The sequence below is a fragment of the Periophthalmus magnuspinnatus genome, chromosome 18 (assembly GCF_009829125.3).
Source record: "Periophthalmus magnuspinnatus isolate fPerMag1 chromosome 18, fPerMag1.2.pri, whole genome shotgun sequence".
Lineage (NCBI taxonomy): Eukaryota > Metazoa > Chordata > Actinopteri > Gobiiformes > Gobiidae > Periophthalmus > Periophthalmus magnuspinnatus.
The window spans coordinates 24,745,603-24,766,103 of record NC_047143.1 but is presented as its reverse complement, the minus strand read 5'-3'; the positions used below and the strand labels follow the sequence as shown (position 1 = coordinate 24,766,103).

The following is a 20,501-nucleotide window of genomic DNA, read 5'->3' as shown; positions in this document are numbered from 1 at the left end:
TCCGCGAAGTATCAGCTTTATTTTTTACATTGTTCTATATGTTTTTTGCTGTAAAACCCCTCACCACACACTTTATACACTTTTCTCACACAGGCATTAACATTTTCTCACATTTCTCTCTTGTTTAAACACAAAGTTCAAACCTTCGTAGGCGTCTTTGTCGGTGCAGAACGTTTCATCGACATTGTGGGTTTTGTCGGGGAGAAAACAAATTGCAAACACACAGCACTTCAGAGTCACACTGCGATCCAACGTTTATGTAAATTTGTCTGAACACATTCTGTACTGGACAGGAGACACGGCACGGAGGAGACTGATGGACAATGGTCTACAGTCCAACAGCCAATCAGGACGCAGAACACAATGGTCTACAGTCCAACAGCCAATCAGGACGCAGAACACAATGCACTTTCATACGCTGTAAAAAAAAACATGCAAAATCGTACTTAAAAGTGTGTTATCTTGACAGTCCTAAGTGTACATACCTCCCCTTTAACCATGTCTAAACCATGTCCAAATCCAAATTCCGCGTCGCCTTGGACCTCCTCAAAGAGACTTAAGTACCACCATTGGCCCCAGCACCGCATCTTGAGACCCACTTGCATAATGCCGCCTCTATTTACAGTCCTGGAATCTTCCTCCTTCTCGGTGGGAACACATTTTAACCGTCTGTGTTTTTCTAAAGCCGCACAAGTATTCGGAAAAGAGCGTTTTGCACTTCAATGGCGAGGCGTAACCATGGATACACTAAAGTAAATCTCTCTTAACACAGTGTCTGTATTTTTCTACCTTTTGCTGCGTCAAATCATCATAAAATAAAGCACTAGCGTCAGCCGGAGCTCGCGCAGTGTTGGAGGAGAGATTTCATTGTGTAGAGACAAAACAACATCTGGGAACATTTGGACCAATTATGTTTTCTCGCTCTCACAAACAAATATTGAATCTGACTTGTGCGTCTCAAAAAAGGGAATAATATCTGAGTTTCTGGATTTGCTGTCGTGTTTACTGCGGCATTTTCGTACAGTCGTGTTTCTGGTTGCATATTCGAAGCTGGAAATGAACGCAGTGTGTTTGAAGTTGCCGTTATTGTCTGGATATTAATGGAACATTGTCTCATTCCTGGGTTTCTTTCCATCATTGCGAGATAGAGCCAGTTTACCAGCCCACTCCAGCCAAAAGAGGTCACCCAAGCAAACAAATGGCCCTAAATTGTTGCTGTGCTAAAGCCGCATTTGAAACCTGCATGATTTTTGAGACGATTCACACACAGAAAACGCTCTGTTCCACCTTGTGATGTCATCGTGTGATACAGGAAGTGTTTTTAAACTCCACACACCTTCATTTCTAGAATCATTTGGATTATTTTAGCTGTGGAATTGTGAATATCTACTGAACTAAAGGTAAAAAGGTAGCTGCTAAGTTGAAAAGTACCACTTGATGACATCACAAGGTGGAACGGAGCATTTTGAGCTACTCCAGGTCTGTTTTTGAGGAGTTAACAGCATTATAACATGATTTAAACCTCACAAGAGTCAATTTTGTGTAATATCGGAGCTTTAAGACACTGCAGACAGAGCGTAAACAAACAAATAAATGGTTATGATATTATTATTTGTTTATTTGAATAGAGCCAGATACGACAAACATAAATTAACGATCCATTAAATCTGACGCAGGTGTCAGTGTTTACAGCCAAAGATACTGCGCAACACCAGTCCCCAAAATGGCTTTTAAAACTAAAACTTTTCATATTTCACTAAAAACAGTGTGATTATTTCTAGAAAACCAATAAATACATTAAATTTATTAAGAAAATTAAATATCGAAAGCATCACGCACTTATGAACAGACGTCAAACAGCCATAATAACACATTTTGAAGCTTGATATATATCGCTATAGAGAAATATCACAATAAACGATAATATTGAAACTATTTTGTACCACTAATAAGATTTAAATAATGCAAAATAACCACAGTAAAACATTTTTAAATAGACAGTTTCATTAAAAGACATGAGCTGCAACAAATAAACAGCAAAATGAACCAATAGTTAGCCATAAAAGGGACTTATTCAGCTCAAATCGTACCATTTTACAGCAAAAATACGCCAAAATCTCGCACTTTTGCCAAGAAAAAGCTCTTATGATAAACACTAACACCAGTTTTCATGCACTGAGCGTAGAGTTGATGTAGTAATTAACGTGACTGGACTATTTACAAACTCACATACTCATTTATCACTGTTTCTCTGCCTCCTCTACTCTCTCGTAAGTAAATAAATAAGTAAATAAGTAAGGGATTCAGACAAATTGAGTCGTAAAACTTCAACTAAATCCACTCGCTTTTAATAGGACCTCATAACGAACACAAACCTTTTAAAGATCGGACTAAATCAAATCAGACGAGCCCAGAAAGTCAAACTATCCCACCAGTCAAACTAAAGGATTATCATGTCATTTTCCCATTACACCGTCGAATACTTGGATCTAAAACGTGTTGAATTTATAGAAGTAAAAAGCGGAGTGGTCAGTTTTGGTCTGCGTCATGGATCCCAGAGCCAGCTGCTGACTGGGGCGTTCAAAGCTTTCTTTTTTGTTCCCCCTTTTTGCCGAGGCTGAGTCATCCACCACTGGAAAAAATGAACTTCCGCGCAGGTCCCGACTGCTCACCAAGAGGATGTAGCGTTTGTGCAAGACCGGTTTAATCTTTGTGGAGCTTCCGGGACATTTCTGCCATTGTTTTTGCTGATCAATTCCGGAAAAAGTGAACCAATAACGAACTGTATGCATGTTTTGTTTTTTTTGCGAGGTGGAGAAACGTTGTGTTGCTTCAGAACGTTTTTACTCATAGTTGTAACGACCCCTAAGTGAGAATGATGAGTCAACTTCCTGTCCGATCGGGTTTGGTTTTCGTGTTTGTCGCCATAGCAACTCGTTTTGTTTTTTCACGATGGTTGTAGTATTTCAGTTTTCCGCTTTCTTATATGCGTTTCGGCTGACCACATTTATTTGAACAATTTAAGGGCTCACATGACGCCGTTTTCTGATCTGAACTGAGCTGAAAACGCTCCGTCCCACCTTGTGATGTCATCATGTGGCGATACAGGAAGTGCTCCACTGTGTTTTTAACTCAACACACCTTCATTTCTAGAATCATTCGGATCATTTCAGCTTTGAAATAATTGCGAATCTCTCAATCTTTTGCCATTTCAAATACTGGCAAAGCTTCAGCGTCGGCCATTTTGTTTTGAATATTGATTGATTAATACTAATAATCAAGTTCTTTTCATCTTTCAAGCTGAGAAAAAGTTCCTCTTTAAACGTCTGCTCCTGTTTTTGGTGACTTTAGTTGAATGAAAGCTGATTTGTTGTTTTGTTTTGGTTCATTCGTCTCCTCTCAGTTACTTACAGAATAATTATTGTTTTTTGGTTTAGTCTCAAACCCGTCACAGACCTGTCCCGTCCTGACAGATGCTTTTATTATGACTCGTCCTGTATTTTTTTTTTGTTACATTCCATTTTTTGCATTATTTGAGCTCCATTATTCTCCATATCTCTCGTGTTTTTATGAACTACGAACACTTGATTTATTCTCTTAATGGCATTTTGAAAACATTCCTATGAGCTGTCTCTTTCTCTCTCTCTTTCTCTCTTTCCCTTTTGCTCTCTCTGTCTCTCTCCTCACTCTCTCTCGTTTTTCCCCTCTCTCTTTCTCCCTCTTTTCCGCTCTCGCCTTCTCTCTTTCCCTCCCTCCCTCCCTTTCCCTCTTCTGTCTTATCTCTTGCTCCCTCTCCCCCTCTCTCCCCCTCTCCCTTTCCTTCCCTCCCACTCTCTCCTTTCCTTTCCCTCTCTCTCTTTCTCCTTCTTTTCCTCTCACCTTCTCTCTTTCCCTCCCTCTCCCCCTCTCCCTTTCCTTCCCTCCCACTCTCTCCTTTCCTTTCCCTCTCACCTTCTCTCTTTCCCTCCCTCCCTTTCTCTCTGTCTTCCTCTATCTTTTTTCTCTTTCACCCTCCTCTCCCTCTCTCCCCGTCTTTCTTTCCTCTCTGCCCACCTCTTCCTCACTTTCTCTCTCCCTTTCCCTCAACCTCTTTCTCACTATCTTTCTCTTTCCACCCCCTCACTCTCTCCCTCCCTCTCTCTTTCCCTCCCCCTCTCCATCTCTTTCTCTTGCTTTCCACCCCTTTCTCTCTCACTCTTTCCCTCTCCTCTCTCTTTCTTTCCCTCTTTCCACACCCCTCCCTCTCTCTAACTCCTTTCTCTCTCTGTTTCCACCCCCTTTCTCTCTCCCTCCTTCTCCTTCTCTCCCTCTCCTTCTTTCCCTCTCTCTCTCCCTCCCTCTCCTCTTTCTTTCCCTCCCTGTCCTTTGCTCTCTCTCCCTCTCCTCTCTCTTTCTCCCCCTCTCTCCCTCCTCTCTCCTTCTCTCTCTTTCTTTCCCTCTCTCCACGCCCCTCCCTCTCCCACTCTTTCTCTCTTTCCACCCCCTTTCTCCCTCTCTCCCTCCCTCTCCTTCTCGCTTTCTTTCTCTCTCCACCCCCTATCTTTCTCTAACTCCTTCTCTCTCTCTCTGTTTCTACCCCCTTTCTCTCTCGCTCCCTCTCTCCCACCCTCTCCATCTTTCGTCTTTCCCTCTCCCTCCCTTTACTTCTTTCTTTCTTTCTCTCCCTCCCTCTCCTCTTTCTTTCCCTCCCTGTCCTTCTCTCTCTCCCTCTCCTCTCTTTCTCCCCCTCTCCCTCCTCTCTCCTTCTCTCTTTCTTTCCCTCTCTCCACGCCCCTCCCTCTGCCACTCTTTCTCTCTTTCCACCCCCCTTTCTCCCTCTCTCCTTCTGTCTTTTTTCTCTCTTCACCCCCTCCCTCTCTCTAACTCCTTCTCTCTCTTTCTTTCTCCATCTGTTTCCACCCCCTTTCTCTCTCCCACCCTCTCCTTCTTTCTTCTTTCCCTCTCTCCCTCTCCCTCCCTTTACTTCTTTCTCTTTCCTTCCCTCCCTCTCCATCTCTCCCTCCCTCTCCTCTCTCTTTCTTTCCCTCCTTCTCCTTCTCCCTCCCTCTCTCCCCCTCTCCCTCTCTCCCTCCTCTTTATCCTCACATGTTTGGAGCTTCAGACTGATCTACAGTGTTGTTGTATTTGTTTCTGTCGTCCCTCCAGTCGCTCCATCTCTCCCTCTCCCTCCTTCTCTTTCTCTCCCCCTCTCCCTCCTCCCTCTCCCTCTCTCCCTCCTTTCTCCCTCCTCTCTTTCCCTCCTCTTTATCCTCACACGTTTGGAGCTGCAGACTGATCTACAGTGTTGTTGTATTTGTTTCTGTTGTCCCTCCAGTCGCTCCATCTCTCTCTCTCCCCCTCTCCCTCCCTCCTCCCTCTCTCCCTCCTCCCTCCTCCCTCTCTCCCTCCTCCCTCTCCCTCTCTCCCTCCTCTCTCTCCCTCCTCTTTATCCTCACACTTTGGAGCTGCAGACTGATCTACAGTGTTGTTGTATTTGTTCCTGTCGTCCGTCCAGTCGCTCCATCTCTCTCTGGTTTTCTGTCTTTTCTTTGTGGAGCGTCGTTCTCGTTAAAGGCTCCTTTTAGGGCCCGGGCTCTAGTGTTTTTTAACATTCAGTCTGCGAGCGCCGCCGTCCCGCGTCCAGGAGACGACGCTTTGGTCTTCACATGCAGCTCAATCAGGTCTATGGAAAAAACTACAAACAAATACTTTTTAAAACGGGGCCATAGGACTGAATAAGGTTTAGAAACTACTTTGAGATTAATTAATTTATTTTTTTCATGATGGCTGCAAATATAAAGACGTTCATTACATTCCTTTCAAATGATTTAACCTACAGAAACATAAAAACATAATGCGCCACTAAATCCATCAGTGTAAATTTATATTTTTGAGACGTGCTGCTGTTATGAAATATGGTTTTATATGTGTATTAAAAAAACACTTTGCATATATCAACAGTTTGGTTTCATAGTTTCATAGTTTGATTATGAAGGACGTTGTGCACTTAAAACACAAGAGCCAATTTTTGATTTACATAAACTCTTCCATTTAAGGAACTTGCTTTTGTGATCCGACAAAACTGTTTACTGGTTCTGCTCACTGGATAAACGGGGCTGTAATCACAGACGGTGTAAACTACGGAGTTTATACAGTCGAAGGAGAGCGAGACGTCACCCACAGCGTTTAGCTCCGGTCAAATGAAGCTAATCGAGGCTAGAGCGGTTATAGCGGCCATTTTGGAGCTGAGTTGCGCATTAGGAATTATGAACAAGAGTATCATAGCAACCAAAGAGCCAATCTGGAGCAAGGCTGTTGAAGGTAATGCCCCCTTTTTAGCAGAGAGCGCTTACTTAGCAACGCTGTCAATCAAACCTGTTGCTAACGCTAACGGGAGCGACCTCAAGGAAAGAAGGCGCCTGATTTGTCTGTTATTAATGTTCATATCTTGATTTTACAAACACAATAGTGGAATAAAAACATGAGGATCATGTAGAGCAGGTTAAAACGAACATTTTAAGACCAGTTACAGAGAGATGGGACACAGTTTTTCAATAGAAAGTGAACTGGAGCCGGAGTCGATGGAGCTATTTGGAGCGCGATGGCGAGCAGATTCACTATGTCCATTTATATAAACAGTCTATGGTCCTAATGGAAGAATTCTGTTACATTCATGATACATTTTTCTGATTTAAAATGAATATAATCCTTGTTTAGCGCAGTTAAAACATTTAGACACACGTTTCTTCTTTATTTCCTTTTCTGCCTTTCTCGCTCTCTTTCCACCCCCCTTTCTTTCTCTCTCTCTCTTTCCCTCTGTCTCATTCTCTCCCTTTCTTTCCCTCTCTCCACCCTCTCCCTCTCTCTAACTCCTTTCTTTCTCGATTTCCACCCTCTTTTTCTCTCCCTCTCTTTCCCTCCCTCTCATTCTCTCCCTTTCTTTCCCTCTCTCCACCCCATCCCTCTCTCCCTCTCTCTATCTCCTCCTCTTTCTTCCTCTCTCTTTCCACCCCCTTTCTCTCGCTCTCCCTCTTTCCCTCCCTCTCCTCCTTCTCTCTCTTTCTTCCCTTCTCTTCACCCCCCCTCTCTTTCCATCCCCCTCTCTTCTCTTTCTCTCTTTCCCTCACTCTTTTTACATTGTAGATTCTCATTCAAAGCATTAAAACTATAAACGAACACACGGAAAACAGAATAACTGAAGACATGTTTTAGATTAAAAGCTTTTCAAAATGGCCGCCCTTTGCTTTACTTTGAGGATTTAAATATAAAACGCAGAAAAATACTTAGTTCAGAGGCTGTGTCCAAACATTTGTCATAATAAAGCAAGTAAAAAGTTGAAAAAAACCTGCGAAAAATGTTATTTATCCTTTTAAAAATGTCTTAAATGAGTGTTAATTCTCTCTCGACAGGATCTCCAGCCATGATCGAGGACAAGGGCCACCGCGTCACCGACTACTTCGTGGTGGCCGGACTCACGGACAAGTCCACGCCGTTGGAGCAGGACCTGTCCGAGGCCAAGTCCACGGGGCCCAAAGCTCCCATCACCGACCTGGCTGTGATCAACCGGTCCGCGGGTAAGAGCCGTTCAAACCGTTTTAAAAGAATCGTAACACTGAAATCTGACAGTGTGAGTTTTATTGTTTGATCAAGACAAAAAAAAAAAATCACAAATGGCTGAAAAACGTTGTATAAAACTTACTTTTTTATTGATTCGTTTGGTTTTGTGACTCATCTTTTAAATGCCACTGACTTTGTTTGTTTATACGGTAACACTTGCATCTAGGTTGTCATGGTAACACATTTTTAGTGCGATATATTGCTGAGGTAAACGTGGATAATAAAGGAAAATATAAGAATTATCCCACAAAAACATGTTCTAAATGTACAAAATGGTAAAAAAATATATAAACTGCAATCAAAACATAACAGAATGAAGCACATAAGTAGTCAGTTTGTGTCTGTAACGAGTCAGAAAAGGCGTTTATTCAAACTTTCTCCAGCTCAAACTGTTATTATAGTGCAGAAAAATAAACAAAATTGTCCCTTTGTGCAAAGAAAAAGTCCCCACACTAAAAATTAACCCCCAAAAATGATTGTTCCATCTGTCATGTGTTGAAAAAAGTTGATATAATGAATAATTTTTCTCTTTTTTATCGTTATTTTGACAAGGAACAACTGAAAAAGCTAATTTCTTCTGTGCATGTAAACACATCAAAATGGAGGTCGTACTTATTCGTTTACTTAGTCGTTTATCTTATTCTAGTCTCGTCTGATTCGTACTGTCGATGTAAATATATCCTGAGTATTTATATGTGGATTTGCTTAAAGAGGAGGTATTATGCAAAATCATTTCTTTTGTTTTTGACCTTTTGACCATGTTGTAACGCTGTTCTCTTATCAAAACCACACCTGGAAAGGTTGTACTTGTCATCCGTGCATGTTTGAGTAATTTAGCGATCTCTCCTTAGCCCTATTCAAACCCTCTTTATGATTAGCTGTACGATTCTGTCCATAGCTCCGCCCACCAATGTATAATTCTCCACAAATAGGCAAAAACATGATATAAAACTGTACACTACAACTTCACAAATCTGATCGATGTGCAGGAGTTTCATTAGTGGGATGTACGCTGATTGTGTTGTGATGGCGCTCGCAAAAACGAAAGTGAAACTAAACTTATAAAACATGTTAATACGTCGTTTTTCGGTGAATTTAGCATTTAATACGTCGTTTTTCAGTGAATTTAGCATTTAATACATAATTCTTCGGTGAATTTAGCATTTAATACATCGTTTTTCAGTGAATTTAGCATTTAATACGTCGTTTTTCGGTGAATTTAGCATTTAATACGTCGTTTTTCGGTGAATTTAGCATTTAATACGTCGTTTTTCGGTGAATTTAGCATTTAATACGTCGTTTTTCGGTGAATTTAGCATTTAATACGTTGTTTTTCGGTGAATTTAGCATTTAATACGTCGTTTTTCGGTGAATTTAGCATTTAATACGTCGTTTTTCAGTGAATTTAGCATTTAATACGTCGTTTTTCTGTGAATTTTTAAAACAGTAGAAGCTAACACGGTGATCTAAATATGTTACGTGTTAGCAGTTAATACGCCCTCTTTCATGTTTTTAAGGACGAGTTTTCACACTTAAGCATTTAAAATCTTTTTTTTTGTTTTGTTTCTCATCGTGTCCTCCGTGTCCCACAGGAGAGACAGTCCCTGAAGGCTTCACCTGCATCGACACCACCTACAGCGGCCAACCAGCCAACCTGAACCACGGGAGCCTCAAGAGCCCCGAGCTGTTCCTCTGCTACAGGAGGGGCCGAGGAAAACCGCCGCTCATCGACATCGGGTCAGTTTTTTTGCTTGGAATGTTCCGCAGTGTGTCTTTATTGCGTTTTTTGTCAATTTACAGGTGTTTTTATTGGTCAAAAATACCGAAAAGGTACTATATTGCTCAGTTTTATAATGTTATCGCATCCAAAACAGACCTGGAGTTGTGTTTTGTTTAATTTGGATGCCTCAGTAACATCTCCAAAGCTCAAAACGCTCCGTTCCACCTTGTGATGTCACAAAGTGGTAGTTTTCCAGTTAGCATCTACCGTTTTACCTTTAGTTTCAGTAAAGATTAACAATTCCAGCGCAGAAATCATCCAAATGATTCTAGAAATGACGGTGCGTGGAGTTTAAAAACACAGTGGAGCACTTCCTGTATCCCCACACGATGACATCACAAGGTGGAGTGTGAAAACGGCGTAATACGGACACTTTAAAACACATACTTTCTTACTGTTCTGTTACTTTGTCTGGGCGTGTCACCTGCTCGTCTCCATGGAAATAGAGACAAAGTTAAATGCCATACTGCGGAACATTCTTCTGCTTTTTGTAAATTCAGCTTTTTGCGATCGGAAGACACTTGCTTTACAGTAGGGCGTATAATTTAGCGTGTATTACTTTGAAAACTGAGCAGAAAGGCATTTAAGTAAGATTAAAGACGCTGTTCCAAAAAAAAAGATTAAACTCGACTAAATCTAATCGTATTTTCCAGACGCAGTTTTATATCGATCTTTTCCGTGGCATTTATAAAGATTTATTGATAAAACGTCCTGTGGCTTTTAGTTAAACTCCACATTCTTCAAAATCCAGGTCTGCAGTTCTTACAAAACATGTAAAGCATCTGAGTTATGTCCGACTTTACTACTTTTATTTCGTTACCTTCCTCCAGTTTGAAAAGTACTGTATTCACGTATAAATTTTAGGTATCTGTACTTTACTTGAGTACATTTTACAGTGGATACTTTTTAATTTTACTTTTATTTCACTACATCTGAGAGCAGTATCTGTACTTTCTACTCCACTACATTTTTTAACTGGACTGTAGTATCGTATAGCAGTAGTAGTAGTGCTGTAGCAGTAGTAGTAGTAGTAGCAGTAGCAGCAGGAGTGCCTTAACTTTTTTCACCGAGGGCCATATCTTGAAAAATATTTGACACAGAGATCCAGAAGTCAGTACAGTGGATTATTCAGACGGCACATTTAACATAGTTTTGACTTTATACTTTAAATAAGTGTTGAAGTACTAATACTAGGTCTGTGTGACAATGCAGTATTTAGGTTATATTAGTAGAATTACTCAAATTTGCTGTAAAAAGTTGATTTTGATCATTTGGGCCAGTTCAAATAAAAGCCAGAGGGCCAATAAAAATTAGTCTGAGGTGCCGCATTTGGACCCCGGGCCATAGTTTGGACACCGCTGATTTAAGTATTTTTGTTACTATGTGGGACCTGCAGAAAAGGTGGATGGTTTATTTTTTGACACATCCATAATTTGAGCAAATACACAAAGAAAAACAGCGGGAAAAAAACATTGATTCAGTTGTTTCTGCACAAATCTTTATCAAAACCTCCACATTTGAAGCTTTTAGATCTCCAAATACACACAAAATACTTTAACATTTTACTCTTTAAGTACATTTTACAATACTTTGACTCGTGTAGATTTTTTCATGTGATACTTTTACTTTTGCCTGAGTATTTTTTGCTGGTGTATCTGTACTTTTAAGTAACAGAGTGAGTACTTCTTCTCCGCTGGGTGACACACTCTGTACAGAATGCACCTCGCCTCTTCTCACTAACGTCCTAACACAATAGACTGTCGTACGAGCAAAACTTAAAGACGCACTATGTAACTTGTCTGGTGGAGTGTTGGCTACCTACTTGTCTCCACGACGACGCTATTGCTTCACCTGAAATTCTCCACAATATGGCATTAAAGTATATTGCATGTATTTAACTACTAATGGTTTTATTGCTCAACATTACCATGCGTTCTTAGTGTGAGACGGGCCGCCTTTCCAGAGATCTGACCTGTAACGTGGCCTAGTGGCATCGCTTGCTGTTCTCTATGGAGATACACAAGTTTAATGCCATATTGTGACACATTCCGGACAAAATGATGAAATTTCTATCGAGACCTTCCAAGAGGTTCCTTAGAAAAATTACACAGTGTATCTTTAACTCAGACCTATTCTACAAAATGGACTTTTCAGAGATTTTCACCGTGTTCTAGATGTTTCCCCTCAACATTTAGTCACGCAAAGTTGTATTTGTAGTGATTCGTGCGTGTTTGAGAACTGTATTAAGTCACAATTTTTTTCTGTTCATAGTTTGGCCGAGGGTGCGACTTATATGTGGAATATAAGTCACATCTGAGTATATAATTTCACATTTTTTTCTTCATTATTATTAATTTTTTGACTTATACTCCGGAGCAATTTACAGTCCAGAAAATACAGTAATCTTTAATCGCTTATTTTCAAGATGCCATATTGCGATCAACCCTCGTTTTTACTGCTAACGGTACACGCCCACTGTGACGTCCGCTATTTTATTTTCTTAATCGTACTAATTTTGGTACAATTTAAAATAAAAATCTGCTTCTTGCTAGTGCTGGGATTTCAAGTCAAGCACAGTTTCATCAAGGGCCACAATCAAAATGGCTGCCATCAAAGGGCCAGATGTAAAATAAGATGTTAATTAACTGTTTCTGTATGCATTACTTCTTTGGGTTACAAATGTTACATATGCATTTGCAAAGATGTAAAAAATATGTCTGTGTAACTGCGTGTCTCCTGATAAAATTACGTTTTAAGACCATCATATCTTTTAATTTACCCTGTCGAGGGCCACATAAAATGATGTGAAGGGCCACGTTTAGCCCGCGGGCCTTGAGTTTGACACATATGTGCTAGCGTAATGTGCAGCCGTTCATCAGAGGCGCCGACAGCTCCGAGGAATTCAGCGGATTTGTTTCTTTATTAAGTCGTTTTGGATGAATATTGCGATTTAAAATGTGCAAATTATAACTTAAACGATCCACAAGTGTCGTAGATTATAACTATAGAGCGACACAAACACAATACGTCTGATTTAACGAACAAAAAGACGTTTCCTTTTGTGTATAAAGTTCAGTTCGAATCAATTCAGGTTTATTTTTATAGCCAAAGTCAACGAAAACATGAATATACAGATAACGCAGTACATTCTGACTGGTGTGTTAATTAGATGATTGACGTGCCACTCCCCTTTTTGGCCGTCGACCAATCAGACGTGTTTATTTGCCTTCCTCTTTTCATTTTCAGTTTAAACAGGAAAGTCTGACAGTGCAGAATGATTCACCGGAGGCTACCACTCCTGCTTCTGCTCCTAATGCGGTTTGACCTGTCGCACGATTCCCAAAAGCGCTCTTTGCAAACAGCGGATGTGAATTTCGTTTAACTTTTGCATGTATCATAGACCGTTTACCAAGCGCTCGGCTCCAGACAAATGAAGTTTTTCTTTGCTGCACTATTCCATACACCTTACTTCATGTATTTGATGTCTTCTGTGCGTGTCTAAAATGTAAAAAATGGCAAAAAAAAACAAAAAAAACATTAAAACCAATCCTGATTTCATATCCTGTGCGTTCATCCGTCCGCTAATAACCGTTAAAGTAAAAATAAGTCCTCCCCCGCCATAGTTCACTGTGTCATGTGGCTGATTGGAACATTTCAGTAAGTCTAGACAAAATTATGGCTTCAGAACTGTGTCAGTCAGAGCGTTCCCAAAACTGCAGCTCTTGTGGCTTACCTCCGGTCTGCAGAGGTCAAAACTGTTCCGAAGAATAAGCAGCGGTGAATCAGCAGCGGTCGGTGAAGTATGAAGGGAGTAAAGTCCGTCGTATGTTATATCTCAGAACAGACCTGCTGCTATAAAACATTTCAACTTAGTGTGTGGTTTATTATTACAGAATGTGTAGATATAAACCACAGACTGTATATATGAATGGACGTAGCTAACCTGCTAGCCGCCGCCGCGTTCCAATTCACTTTCTATTGAAAAACTGTGGCCCCTCTCTCTGTAATTGCTGCTGTCAAACTCGTCGTTTTGCTTTTAAAATGATCGTATTAACTCGCTCTAACGAACTAACCCAACGCTGAACTTTGTGTCAGTTTTTGTTTGACGTAGATGATCTTAAAGTCACTTAGAGTTAGTTTTAGGCACGCACCGATCCAGCGTTTTCAGTCCCTATACCGATTCCGATTCTATAGCCAATACCCGATATCCACCGTGTGTTTAGTTCAGGGTTGATTTAATCTTCTGTTATTTTTTCGTTGATGTTAATGTGTTTATGTGGCTGTTGGTTGCTATGCCGACAAGTCTGAAGGTTCTGTTCGTCAGTTACTGGTCAGTTAGGAGACTGGCTCTGCTGAATGGAGACTGCAGCTGTTTTGCTCTTGTTTTGGCGCGGGTTATGGCCTACAGTAGCCCTTGTGTTCGGAAAATAAACTAAAAGAACTTTGGCGTGTTTCCTCACACCAGAACAGTACAATATATTTTTGAAAATGTTGACTTCTGCACTTATTACCACATTCGTCTTTTGGAATTTAAAACAAAATGTCAAGGCTAGCGCAGTTATAGCGGCTAATTTGGAGCCGAGATCTATGTTTGGAATTCCAACTGCGAGTATCATAGCAACCAAAGAGTCAGTCTGGAGCGAGGCTGTTGAAGGTAACGCCCGTTCCCCTCCGCACAGGGAGCAGGGGCTTAGCAACGCTGTCAATCAAACCTGTTGCTAACGCTAGCAGGAGCGACCACAGGGAAAGAAAGGGTCTGATTTGTCTGTTATTAATGTTCATATCTTAATTTACGGGCATAATAGTGAAATAAAAACCCCAGGATCATGTAGAGTGAGTTAATACGAACATTTAAGACCAAAATGATGAGTCTGACAGCAGCAGGTACAGAGAGAGGACACAGTTTTTCAATAGTAAGTGAATTGGAGCCAGAGTCAGTGGAGGCGGAAGTGCGCCCATGATCAGACACTGAACACAGCATTTATTTTCTTAAAACTAAAATAAAATAAGACAAAACTGATCAAAATGTGTTATGTAGCTGTAGTTATCACCAACTTGTATAAATAAAAATTCAAACATTGTAAGACCTTTCTACGCCAACTAGGACCAGGAAATCGCCTTATTTACATCTGACAGTTGGAAAAAAAAAAAAAAATCATGAATCTTTTATTTCTAAATATTTTTCCTTTCTTTAATTTTTCCATAGCATTTAGAACGACTCTTCCGACATTAATCTGAGCAAATCCAGCACCGAGGAACGAACCCTCATTGTACAGTGGAACTTTGAGTCACATGGGTCAAATTCACAAACCCCGTGCTGTTAAACCCAGCGATGTAAATGCCATTAACGTCGTTTTCAAAGACAGGGGGCAGTATGTGATCTCCACAGACCTGACTAGTCCTGATTTCTTCCTGTGGGGCGATCTTAAAGAAAAGGTGTTTGTGAATAAACCTCAGACAATAAACGACTTAAAACGTAATATCGAGGATCAAATAAGAGACATAAGTCCGGAAATACTTTCAAATGTTATGTAAAGTGTGTTGGATCGGGCTGTTCAGGGCGAAAACAAAAATGGTGGACACTTAAAAAACACATTGATAAGTTCAAGTGTAAATGAACAATTATAACCGTATATATCGCCAAAAATCTCGGAAGGTTCAGTTTATCTACAGCTAAAATTTGGTGAGTCTAACTTAAGAATTATGTCCAACCAGGATATTTGGAAGCCGATATGATTAGAATTTTTTCCGGGATTGGATCGGTGCGTCTCTAATAAGTTTGTTGAACTGTTTCTAAGTTCGATAGATGGTTAAATGTGTTCAGAGTACGTTCTTTTAGGCCGCTCACGTGAACCTGACTTTCCAGTTTCACGTCTCTCCTCATTTCGGCTCGGATCCTCCTCTCTCCTCCCTCGTCTCGCGTTTAAAACCGCGACACATCGAGCCGTTTTCCACCTGCTCGCAGCCGACATCAAAGCCGTTCCCGCGTGATATTTATTGCGTTGAAGAAAACCAAATGAAATGGAATAGACTCGAGTGCGGAGTCGTTCTGGGCATAAACACAAGATCAAATATCTCGTCGTGTTTTCTCCAGAGGTTATGCAATCGTCTGATCGCACTAACTGATGTGTGGTGCGGTGAGGAGAAGAGGGGCATGATGGGAGCTCGTCATGGTGGAATAATTGTCTTACTAATAATCAAAGCGTATGAAACAATATTGCCCAATTATATCCCAACAATAGCCGTGTTAGCCGTGTTTAAACACTCACAGTTTGGATTAACCATGTTGTGTGTGAACTGAATGTGTGGGGAAAAATTGCGTAGTGTTGTGGTAAATTGGTGTAGAATTCCCTGTTTCTCTAATTTTCCGGAATTGGAACTGGCAAATAAATCTACACGAACTTGTAGGTAGTAGTAATTCAGCGTATATGTTTTGTAGTAGCTGTAGCAGGAGTAGTCGTAGTAGTGGTAGCAGTAGTATTAGCAGCAGTAGTAGTAGCAGTAGTAGTAGCTGTAGTAGAAGCAGTAGTAGCAGCAGTATTAGCAGCAGTAGTAGTAGCTGTAGTAGTAGCAGTAGTAGCAGTAGTATTAGTAGCAGTAGTAGTAGCTGTAGTAGTAGCCATACTAGAAGCAGTAGTAGTAGTAGTAGCAGTAGCAGTAAAAGTTGAAGTAGCAGTTTTCCATTTATGTTTGCCTTGTTTATGGAGATCATGTGACTCCTGTACAGCGGAGTCGACGGGGGGGGGACAAAGGACACTGTTGTCCCGGGCCCCCAGGGACTGAGGGGCCCAGAACTAGACCCTCTTCCTATTCATTTACCATATTTTCTAGACTAGTTGCACTTTTTTTTCATAGTTTGGCCGTGGGTTCGACTTAACACTCAGAAGCGATTTATATGTGAAATATGTTTTTTTTTCTTTCTTCATTATCATCAATTTTTTTTTGGGTGGTGCGACTTATACTCAGGAGCCACATATACTCCGGTGCGACTTGTACTCTGGAGCAACATATACTCCGGTGCGACTTATACTCCTGAAAATGCAGTATATTAAGGGGGGGCCCATGTGAGTTTTCTTGCTCTTGTGTCTTTCTCTCTTTTAGCTGATCTCTCCTTCCTGTTCCCCCCAAAAGAATTAATTCAAAACTTGGAGCCTGTAAATTATTACATTGGTGCTGCTGCAGAGGCACAAAGGCATTGAAAGGTGAAATTACTAAGAGTGTATTTTTCTTGGTAATGAACACCTGCTGTGAATTTTTTATCAGCACTAGCCAACGGGTCAAACGCACGATTTTCATTTCAACACTAACGGTCAGTCCAGCCACTTTAACCAGCTCAACTTGAAGCAGTCTTTCTGATCTTATTATAATACTGCAAGTCATTTTGTTACTTAAGTAAAAGTACAGATACACAGGCAAAAAGTTACCCAAGTAAAAGTATTTAAATACCTGTTTAAAAATGTACTTTAAGAGTAAAAATTTTAAGTTTTTCATGCGAGCGTTGTTAATTTATTAGTGGTAAATGTAGGAATACTGATAAAAAAATGACACATATTTTGGTCAAAGTAACAATACAAATCAATTTCTTCATTTTTCTTATGAATTTTGTGTATTTATTTTTGTTTTGCTCAAAGTCAAAGCTTGAACTCGAAAACTTTAGTCAGTATTTTTCCACAAACATGGCAAAAATAACTCCTCAAATCATCTGAAAAGTACTTTTTACTTTTCAATCTAGTTCAGAAACATAGTGGAGTAGAAAGTACAGATACTGCTCTCAAATGTACTGAAGTAAAAGCAAAAAATACCCGCAGTAAAATGTACAGTACAGTACTTTACTACTTCGTTAGCTCCCACCACTGCAAATTAGACACCAAACCATTAAAACTACTGCTGTTTTGTTGGCTAATTAAACCCCTAATTGGGCTAGTAACTTTGGAAAAGTTGAAAATGCGGCGTAGGTTTCCGTTTAACCTCTGTTTTGTTCCTTTGCTTTTGAAACGTCTTAAAAGTAGGTTAATCAGAGTTCCTGCCCCCCGCGTGGAGCTGTGATGGGGCTTGTTGAGCGTTTTCTCTGATTGCTCGCCTGATTTAAACGGAGCCATGTTTCACACTGAGACGAAAACAACAGCTCCACGTTTGAAACTCTGCTCAAGTCCAAACACATGTAACATATTTGAGATGTTTCCACGGACTGTCTGGGCGGCGGATGACTCAGCTAAGTCTGTGTCACATTAAGACAAGTTTATATAAGAAATAAAAAATGACCTTGTACTGAGGCCAGAGCTGGATACACAAGAGGCCACACACTGCTCTTCACGAGGCGCTGGAGAAGTACAATATCTCACTGGAATGGATAATAAAATCCACTGTTTTGGTCAAACTTGGTAGAATTTGGGTTAACGATTTATTTTAGCTTGATAATGTCCAACCGGCTGCTAATTTGCATATATGTAAGTGGGTGATTTTATGTTAATTAGGTTAGTAATAGTCAAGCCTTATTAATGTCTTAACCCTAGTGTCCACTGCATGTTTTTTTCTGTCTGTAGTTGGCGCTAGCGGGTAGTTGTTGTTTGCGGATAGTTGTTGTTTGCGGATAGTTGGTGCTTGCGGGTAGTTGTCGCTAGCACGTAGTTGCCGCTTGCGTGTAGATGGCGCTAGTGGGTAATTAGCGCTTGCGGGTTGTTAGCGTTTGGGGGTAGCTGATGCTGGTGGATAGTTGGTGCTAGCGAGTAGTTGGTGCTAGCTGATAGTTGGTGCTAGTGGGTAGTTGGTGCTAGCTGATAGTTGGTGCTAGTGGGTAGTTGGTGCTAGCTGAAAGTTGGTGCTAGTGGGTAGTTGGTGCTAGCTGATAGTTGTCTTTTGCGGATAATTGGCGCTTGCAGGTAGTTGGCGCTAGCGGATAATTGGTGCTTGTGGGTCGTTGGTGTTACTGGATAGTTGCTGCTAGCGGATAGTTGGCGCTTGCGGGTCGTTGGCGCTTGCAGGTAGTTGGTGCTAGTGGATAAATGTTCATATTAACCCGCTCTACATGACCCTGATATTTTTATTTCACTCTTGTGTTCATAAATCAAGATATGAACATGAATAACAGACAAATCAGGTCCCTCCTGCTAGCTTTAGCAAATAGTTTGACATTATACTCCTTTACTCCACTTCTTCCTTCAGTCCGTGGGCGTAATCGAAGTTATCTGCTCCTTTCGATGCTGCATTTTTTCCTAATCCATGGGTGCGCTAATGTTACGTCACAGGAATGCTGTTCTTTCTACACTAATTCATTGGGGATTATACATATTTTCAGGAGTAAAATAACAAAGTAGTAGCTGTAGTAGTAGTGAAAGTACTAAGCAGTCAATGTACTTTCACTACTACTGCTCTGTTAATAGAATACTGTAAGTAATTTGTAATAATTATAGGTTAGTGGTGCTGTTAGTTACTCCAAATACTTCATCCACAGTGCTATTTAATTACTGTACCATAGCCATAGCCATGAAGTATAATGTTTACGAGTCCTGTGTTGGAGCTTGTCAGTGTTACCTCATCACAGTCAGAGCCAGTTGGCAGCAAACAGAAATGAAAGTTACGAGTGGCAGACAGTGCAAGTCATTTTTATGGTCTGCTGGCATTTTTCCTCTGTTCTGCTTTAAATCTTTGTACCCGTCAGTGTTTTCTGTTTACTGCTCACCCATCTGAGTGTCATTACATTATTGTCAGCTCTGTTTCATAAATCCAGTCACTCCAGGCAAGTCATTCCCAAATCTGGAGGAATTGTGTCACTAACTACATCTGAAGTCAAGTTGAAATCAATAGGAAAAAGTGCTTCTGTCTGTGCTGCTTCTTAAAACAAAACACTTATAATCCAGCACAATTCATACACAAAGTAATTCAAAGTGTTTTACAGAATCAGAAAGACATTGAAGTCTCAATACAACAAATCAAATCATAAAAATCATCATAAAATTAACATTAAAAGAGAAGAGTGCACAATAAAACCCTTTCAGTCAGCACAGATAAACAGAACAGTTTGAGTCTGGATTTAAAGTCGAGTCAAAGTCGAGGTCTGAGTCACACCGTCAGGAAGAATGTTCCAGGTTATAACACTGATTCTCCACGTTTAGTCCTGACTCTGGGACCAGCAGGAGGCCAGGACTAAACCAGGACTAAACCAGGGTCTAAACCAGGGTCTAAACCAGGGTCTAAACCAGGACTAAACCAGGACTAAACCAGGACTAAACCAGGGTCTAAACCAGGGTCTAAACCGGGACTAAACCGGGACTAAACCGGGACTAAACCGGGACTAAACCAGGTCTAAACCAGGTCTAAACCAGGTCTAAACCAGGTCTAAACTAGGTCTAAACTAGGTCTAAACCAGGTCGAAAACAGGATCTAAACCAGGAGCTAAACCAGGAGATGTTCTTTGGTGCTGGTCCATGGAGAGACTTGTTCACACTGAGCTGCTTTAAAGTCTCTGAGCCACAGGAGCCAGAGACCTGAGCCACAGGACACATGTGTGAAGTACTTCCTGGTTCTAGACCTGAGCACAGGACACATGCAGTTTACCTTTCTCCTCTTAGTCATCTGATTACGCAGCCTTGAGTGATTGACAGATCGATTTAACCGGTCAGAGTGAGGTGTGGACACTCAGAAGAATTCACAACTATTAAGAGTTCATTAATCGGGCGACAGTAGGTCAGATCGGCGGTGCGATTCCAGCTCCTACAGATGAATCAACCCCGTGATGTTAATTCTTCTTTTTGGCGTAAACATGTTGGCGTAACTGCGTGTCTATAAACCGTTATTCTCCTCGTCTCTTCCTCAGGGTCCTCTACGAGGGCAAAGAGCGGCTGATCCAGGGCTGTGAGGTCATCCAGGCCACGCCGTATGGACGCTGCGCGAACGTCAACAACAGTTCGGCAACGTCGCAGCGGATCTTCATCACGTTACGCCGCGCTCCCCCCGTCCAGCCCCAGAACTCCCTCGCCGTGACGGACATCTGCATCATCGTCACCAGCAAAGGCGAGACTCCGCCCCACACCTTCTGCAAAGTGGACAAGAACCTCAACTGTGGCATGGTCAGTGGTTAAAACACATTTGCATCAATATTTAATGGAAATCGAAGGATATAGAAGGT

General features: G+C 41.1%; 1 protein-coding gene across 4 annotated transcripts in view; it reads left to right on the top strand.

The window, feature by feature from the left end:
- dennd4c (DENN/MADD domain containing 4C) overlaps positions 1-20,501 on the top strand; it is an 80,481-nt gene that overhangs the window by 20,331 nt on the left and 39,649 nt on the right. For 2 of the 4 annotated variants that reach the window (XM_055229056.1, XM_033984037.2), the window contains exons 2-4: positions 7,389-7,553; positions 9,189-9,333; positions 20,190-20,442. In XM_055229056.1, the coding sequence (XP_055085031.1) occupies positions 7,400-7,553; positions 9,189-9,333; positions 20,190-20,442 (552 nt within the window). In that variant the 5' untranslated portion in view covers positions 7,389-7,399. Of the gene's footprint in view, positions 1-7,363; positions 7,554-9,188; positions 9,334-20,189; positions 20,443-20,501 lie in introns of those variants that run through there. The other 2 variants (XM_033984036.1, XM_033984039.2) reach the window with 1 other exon arrangement.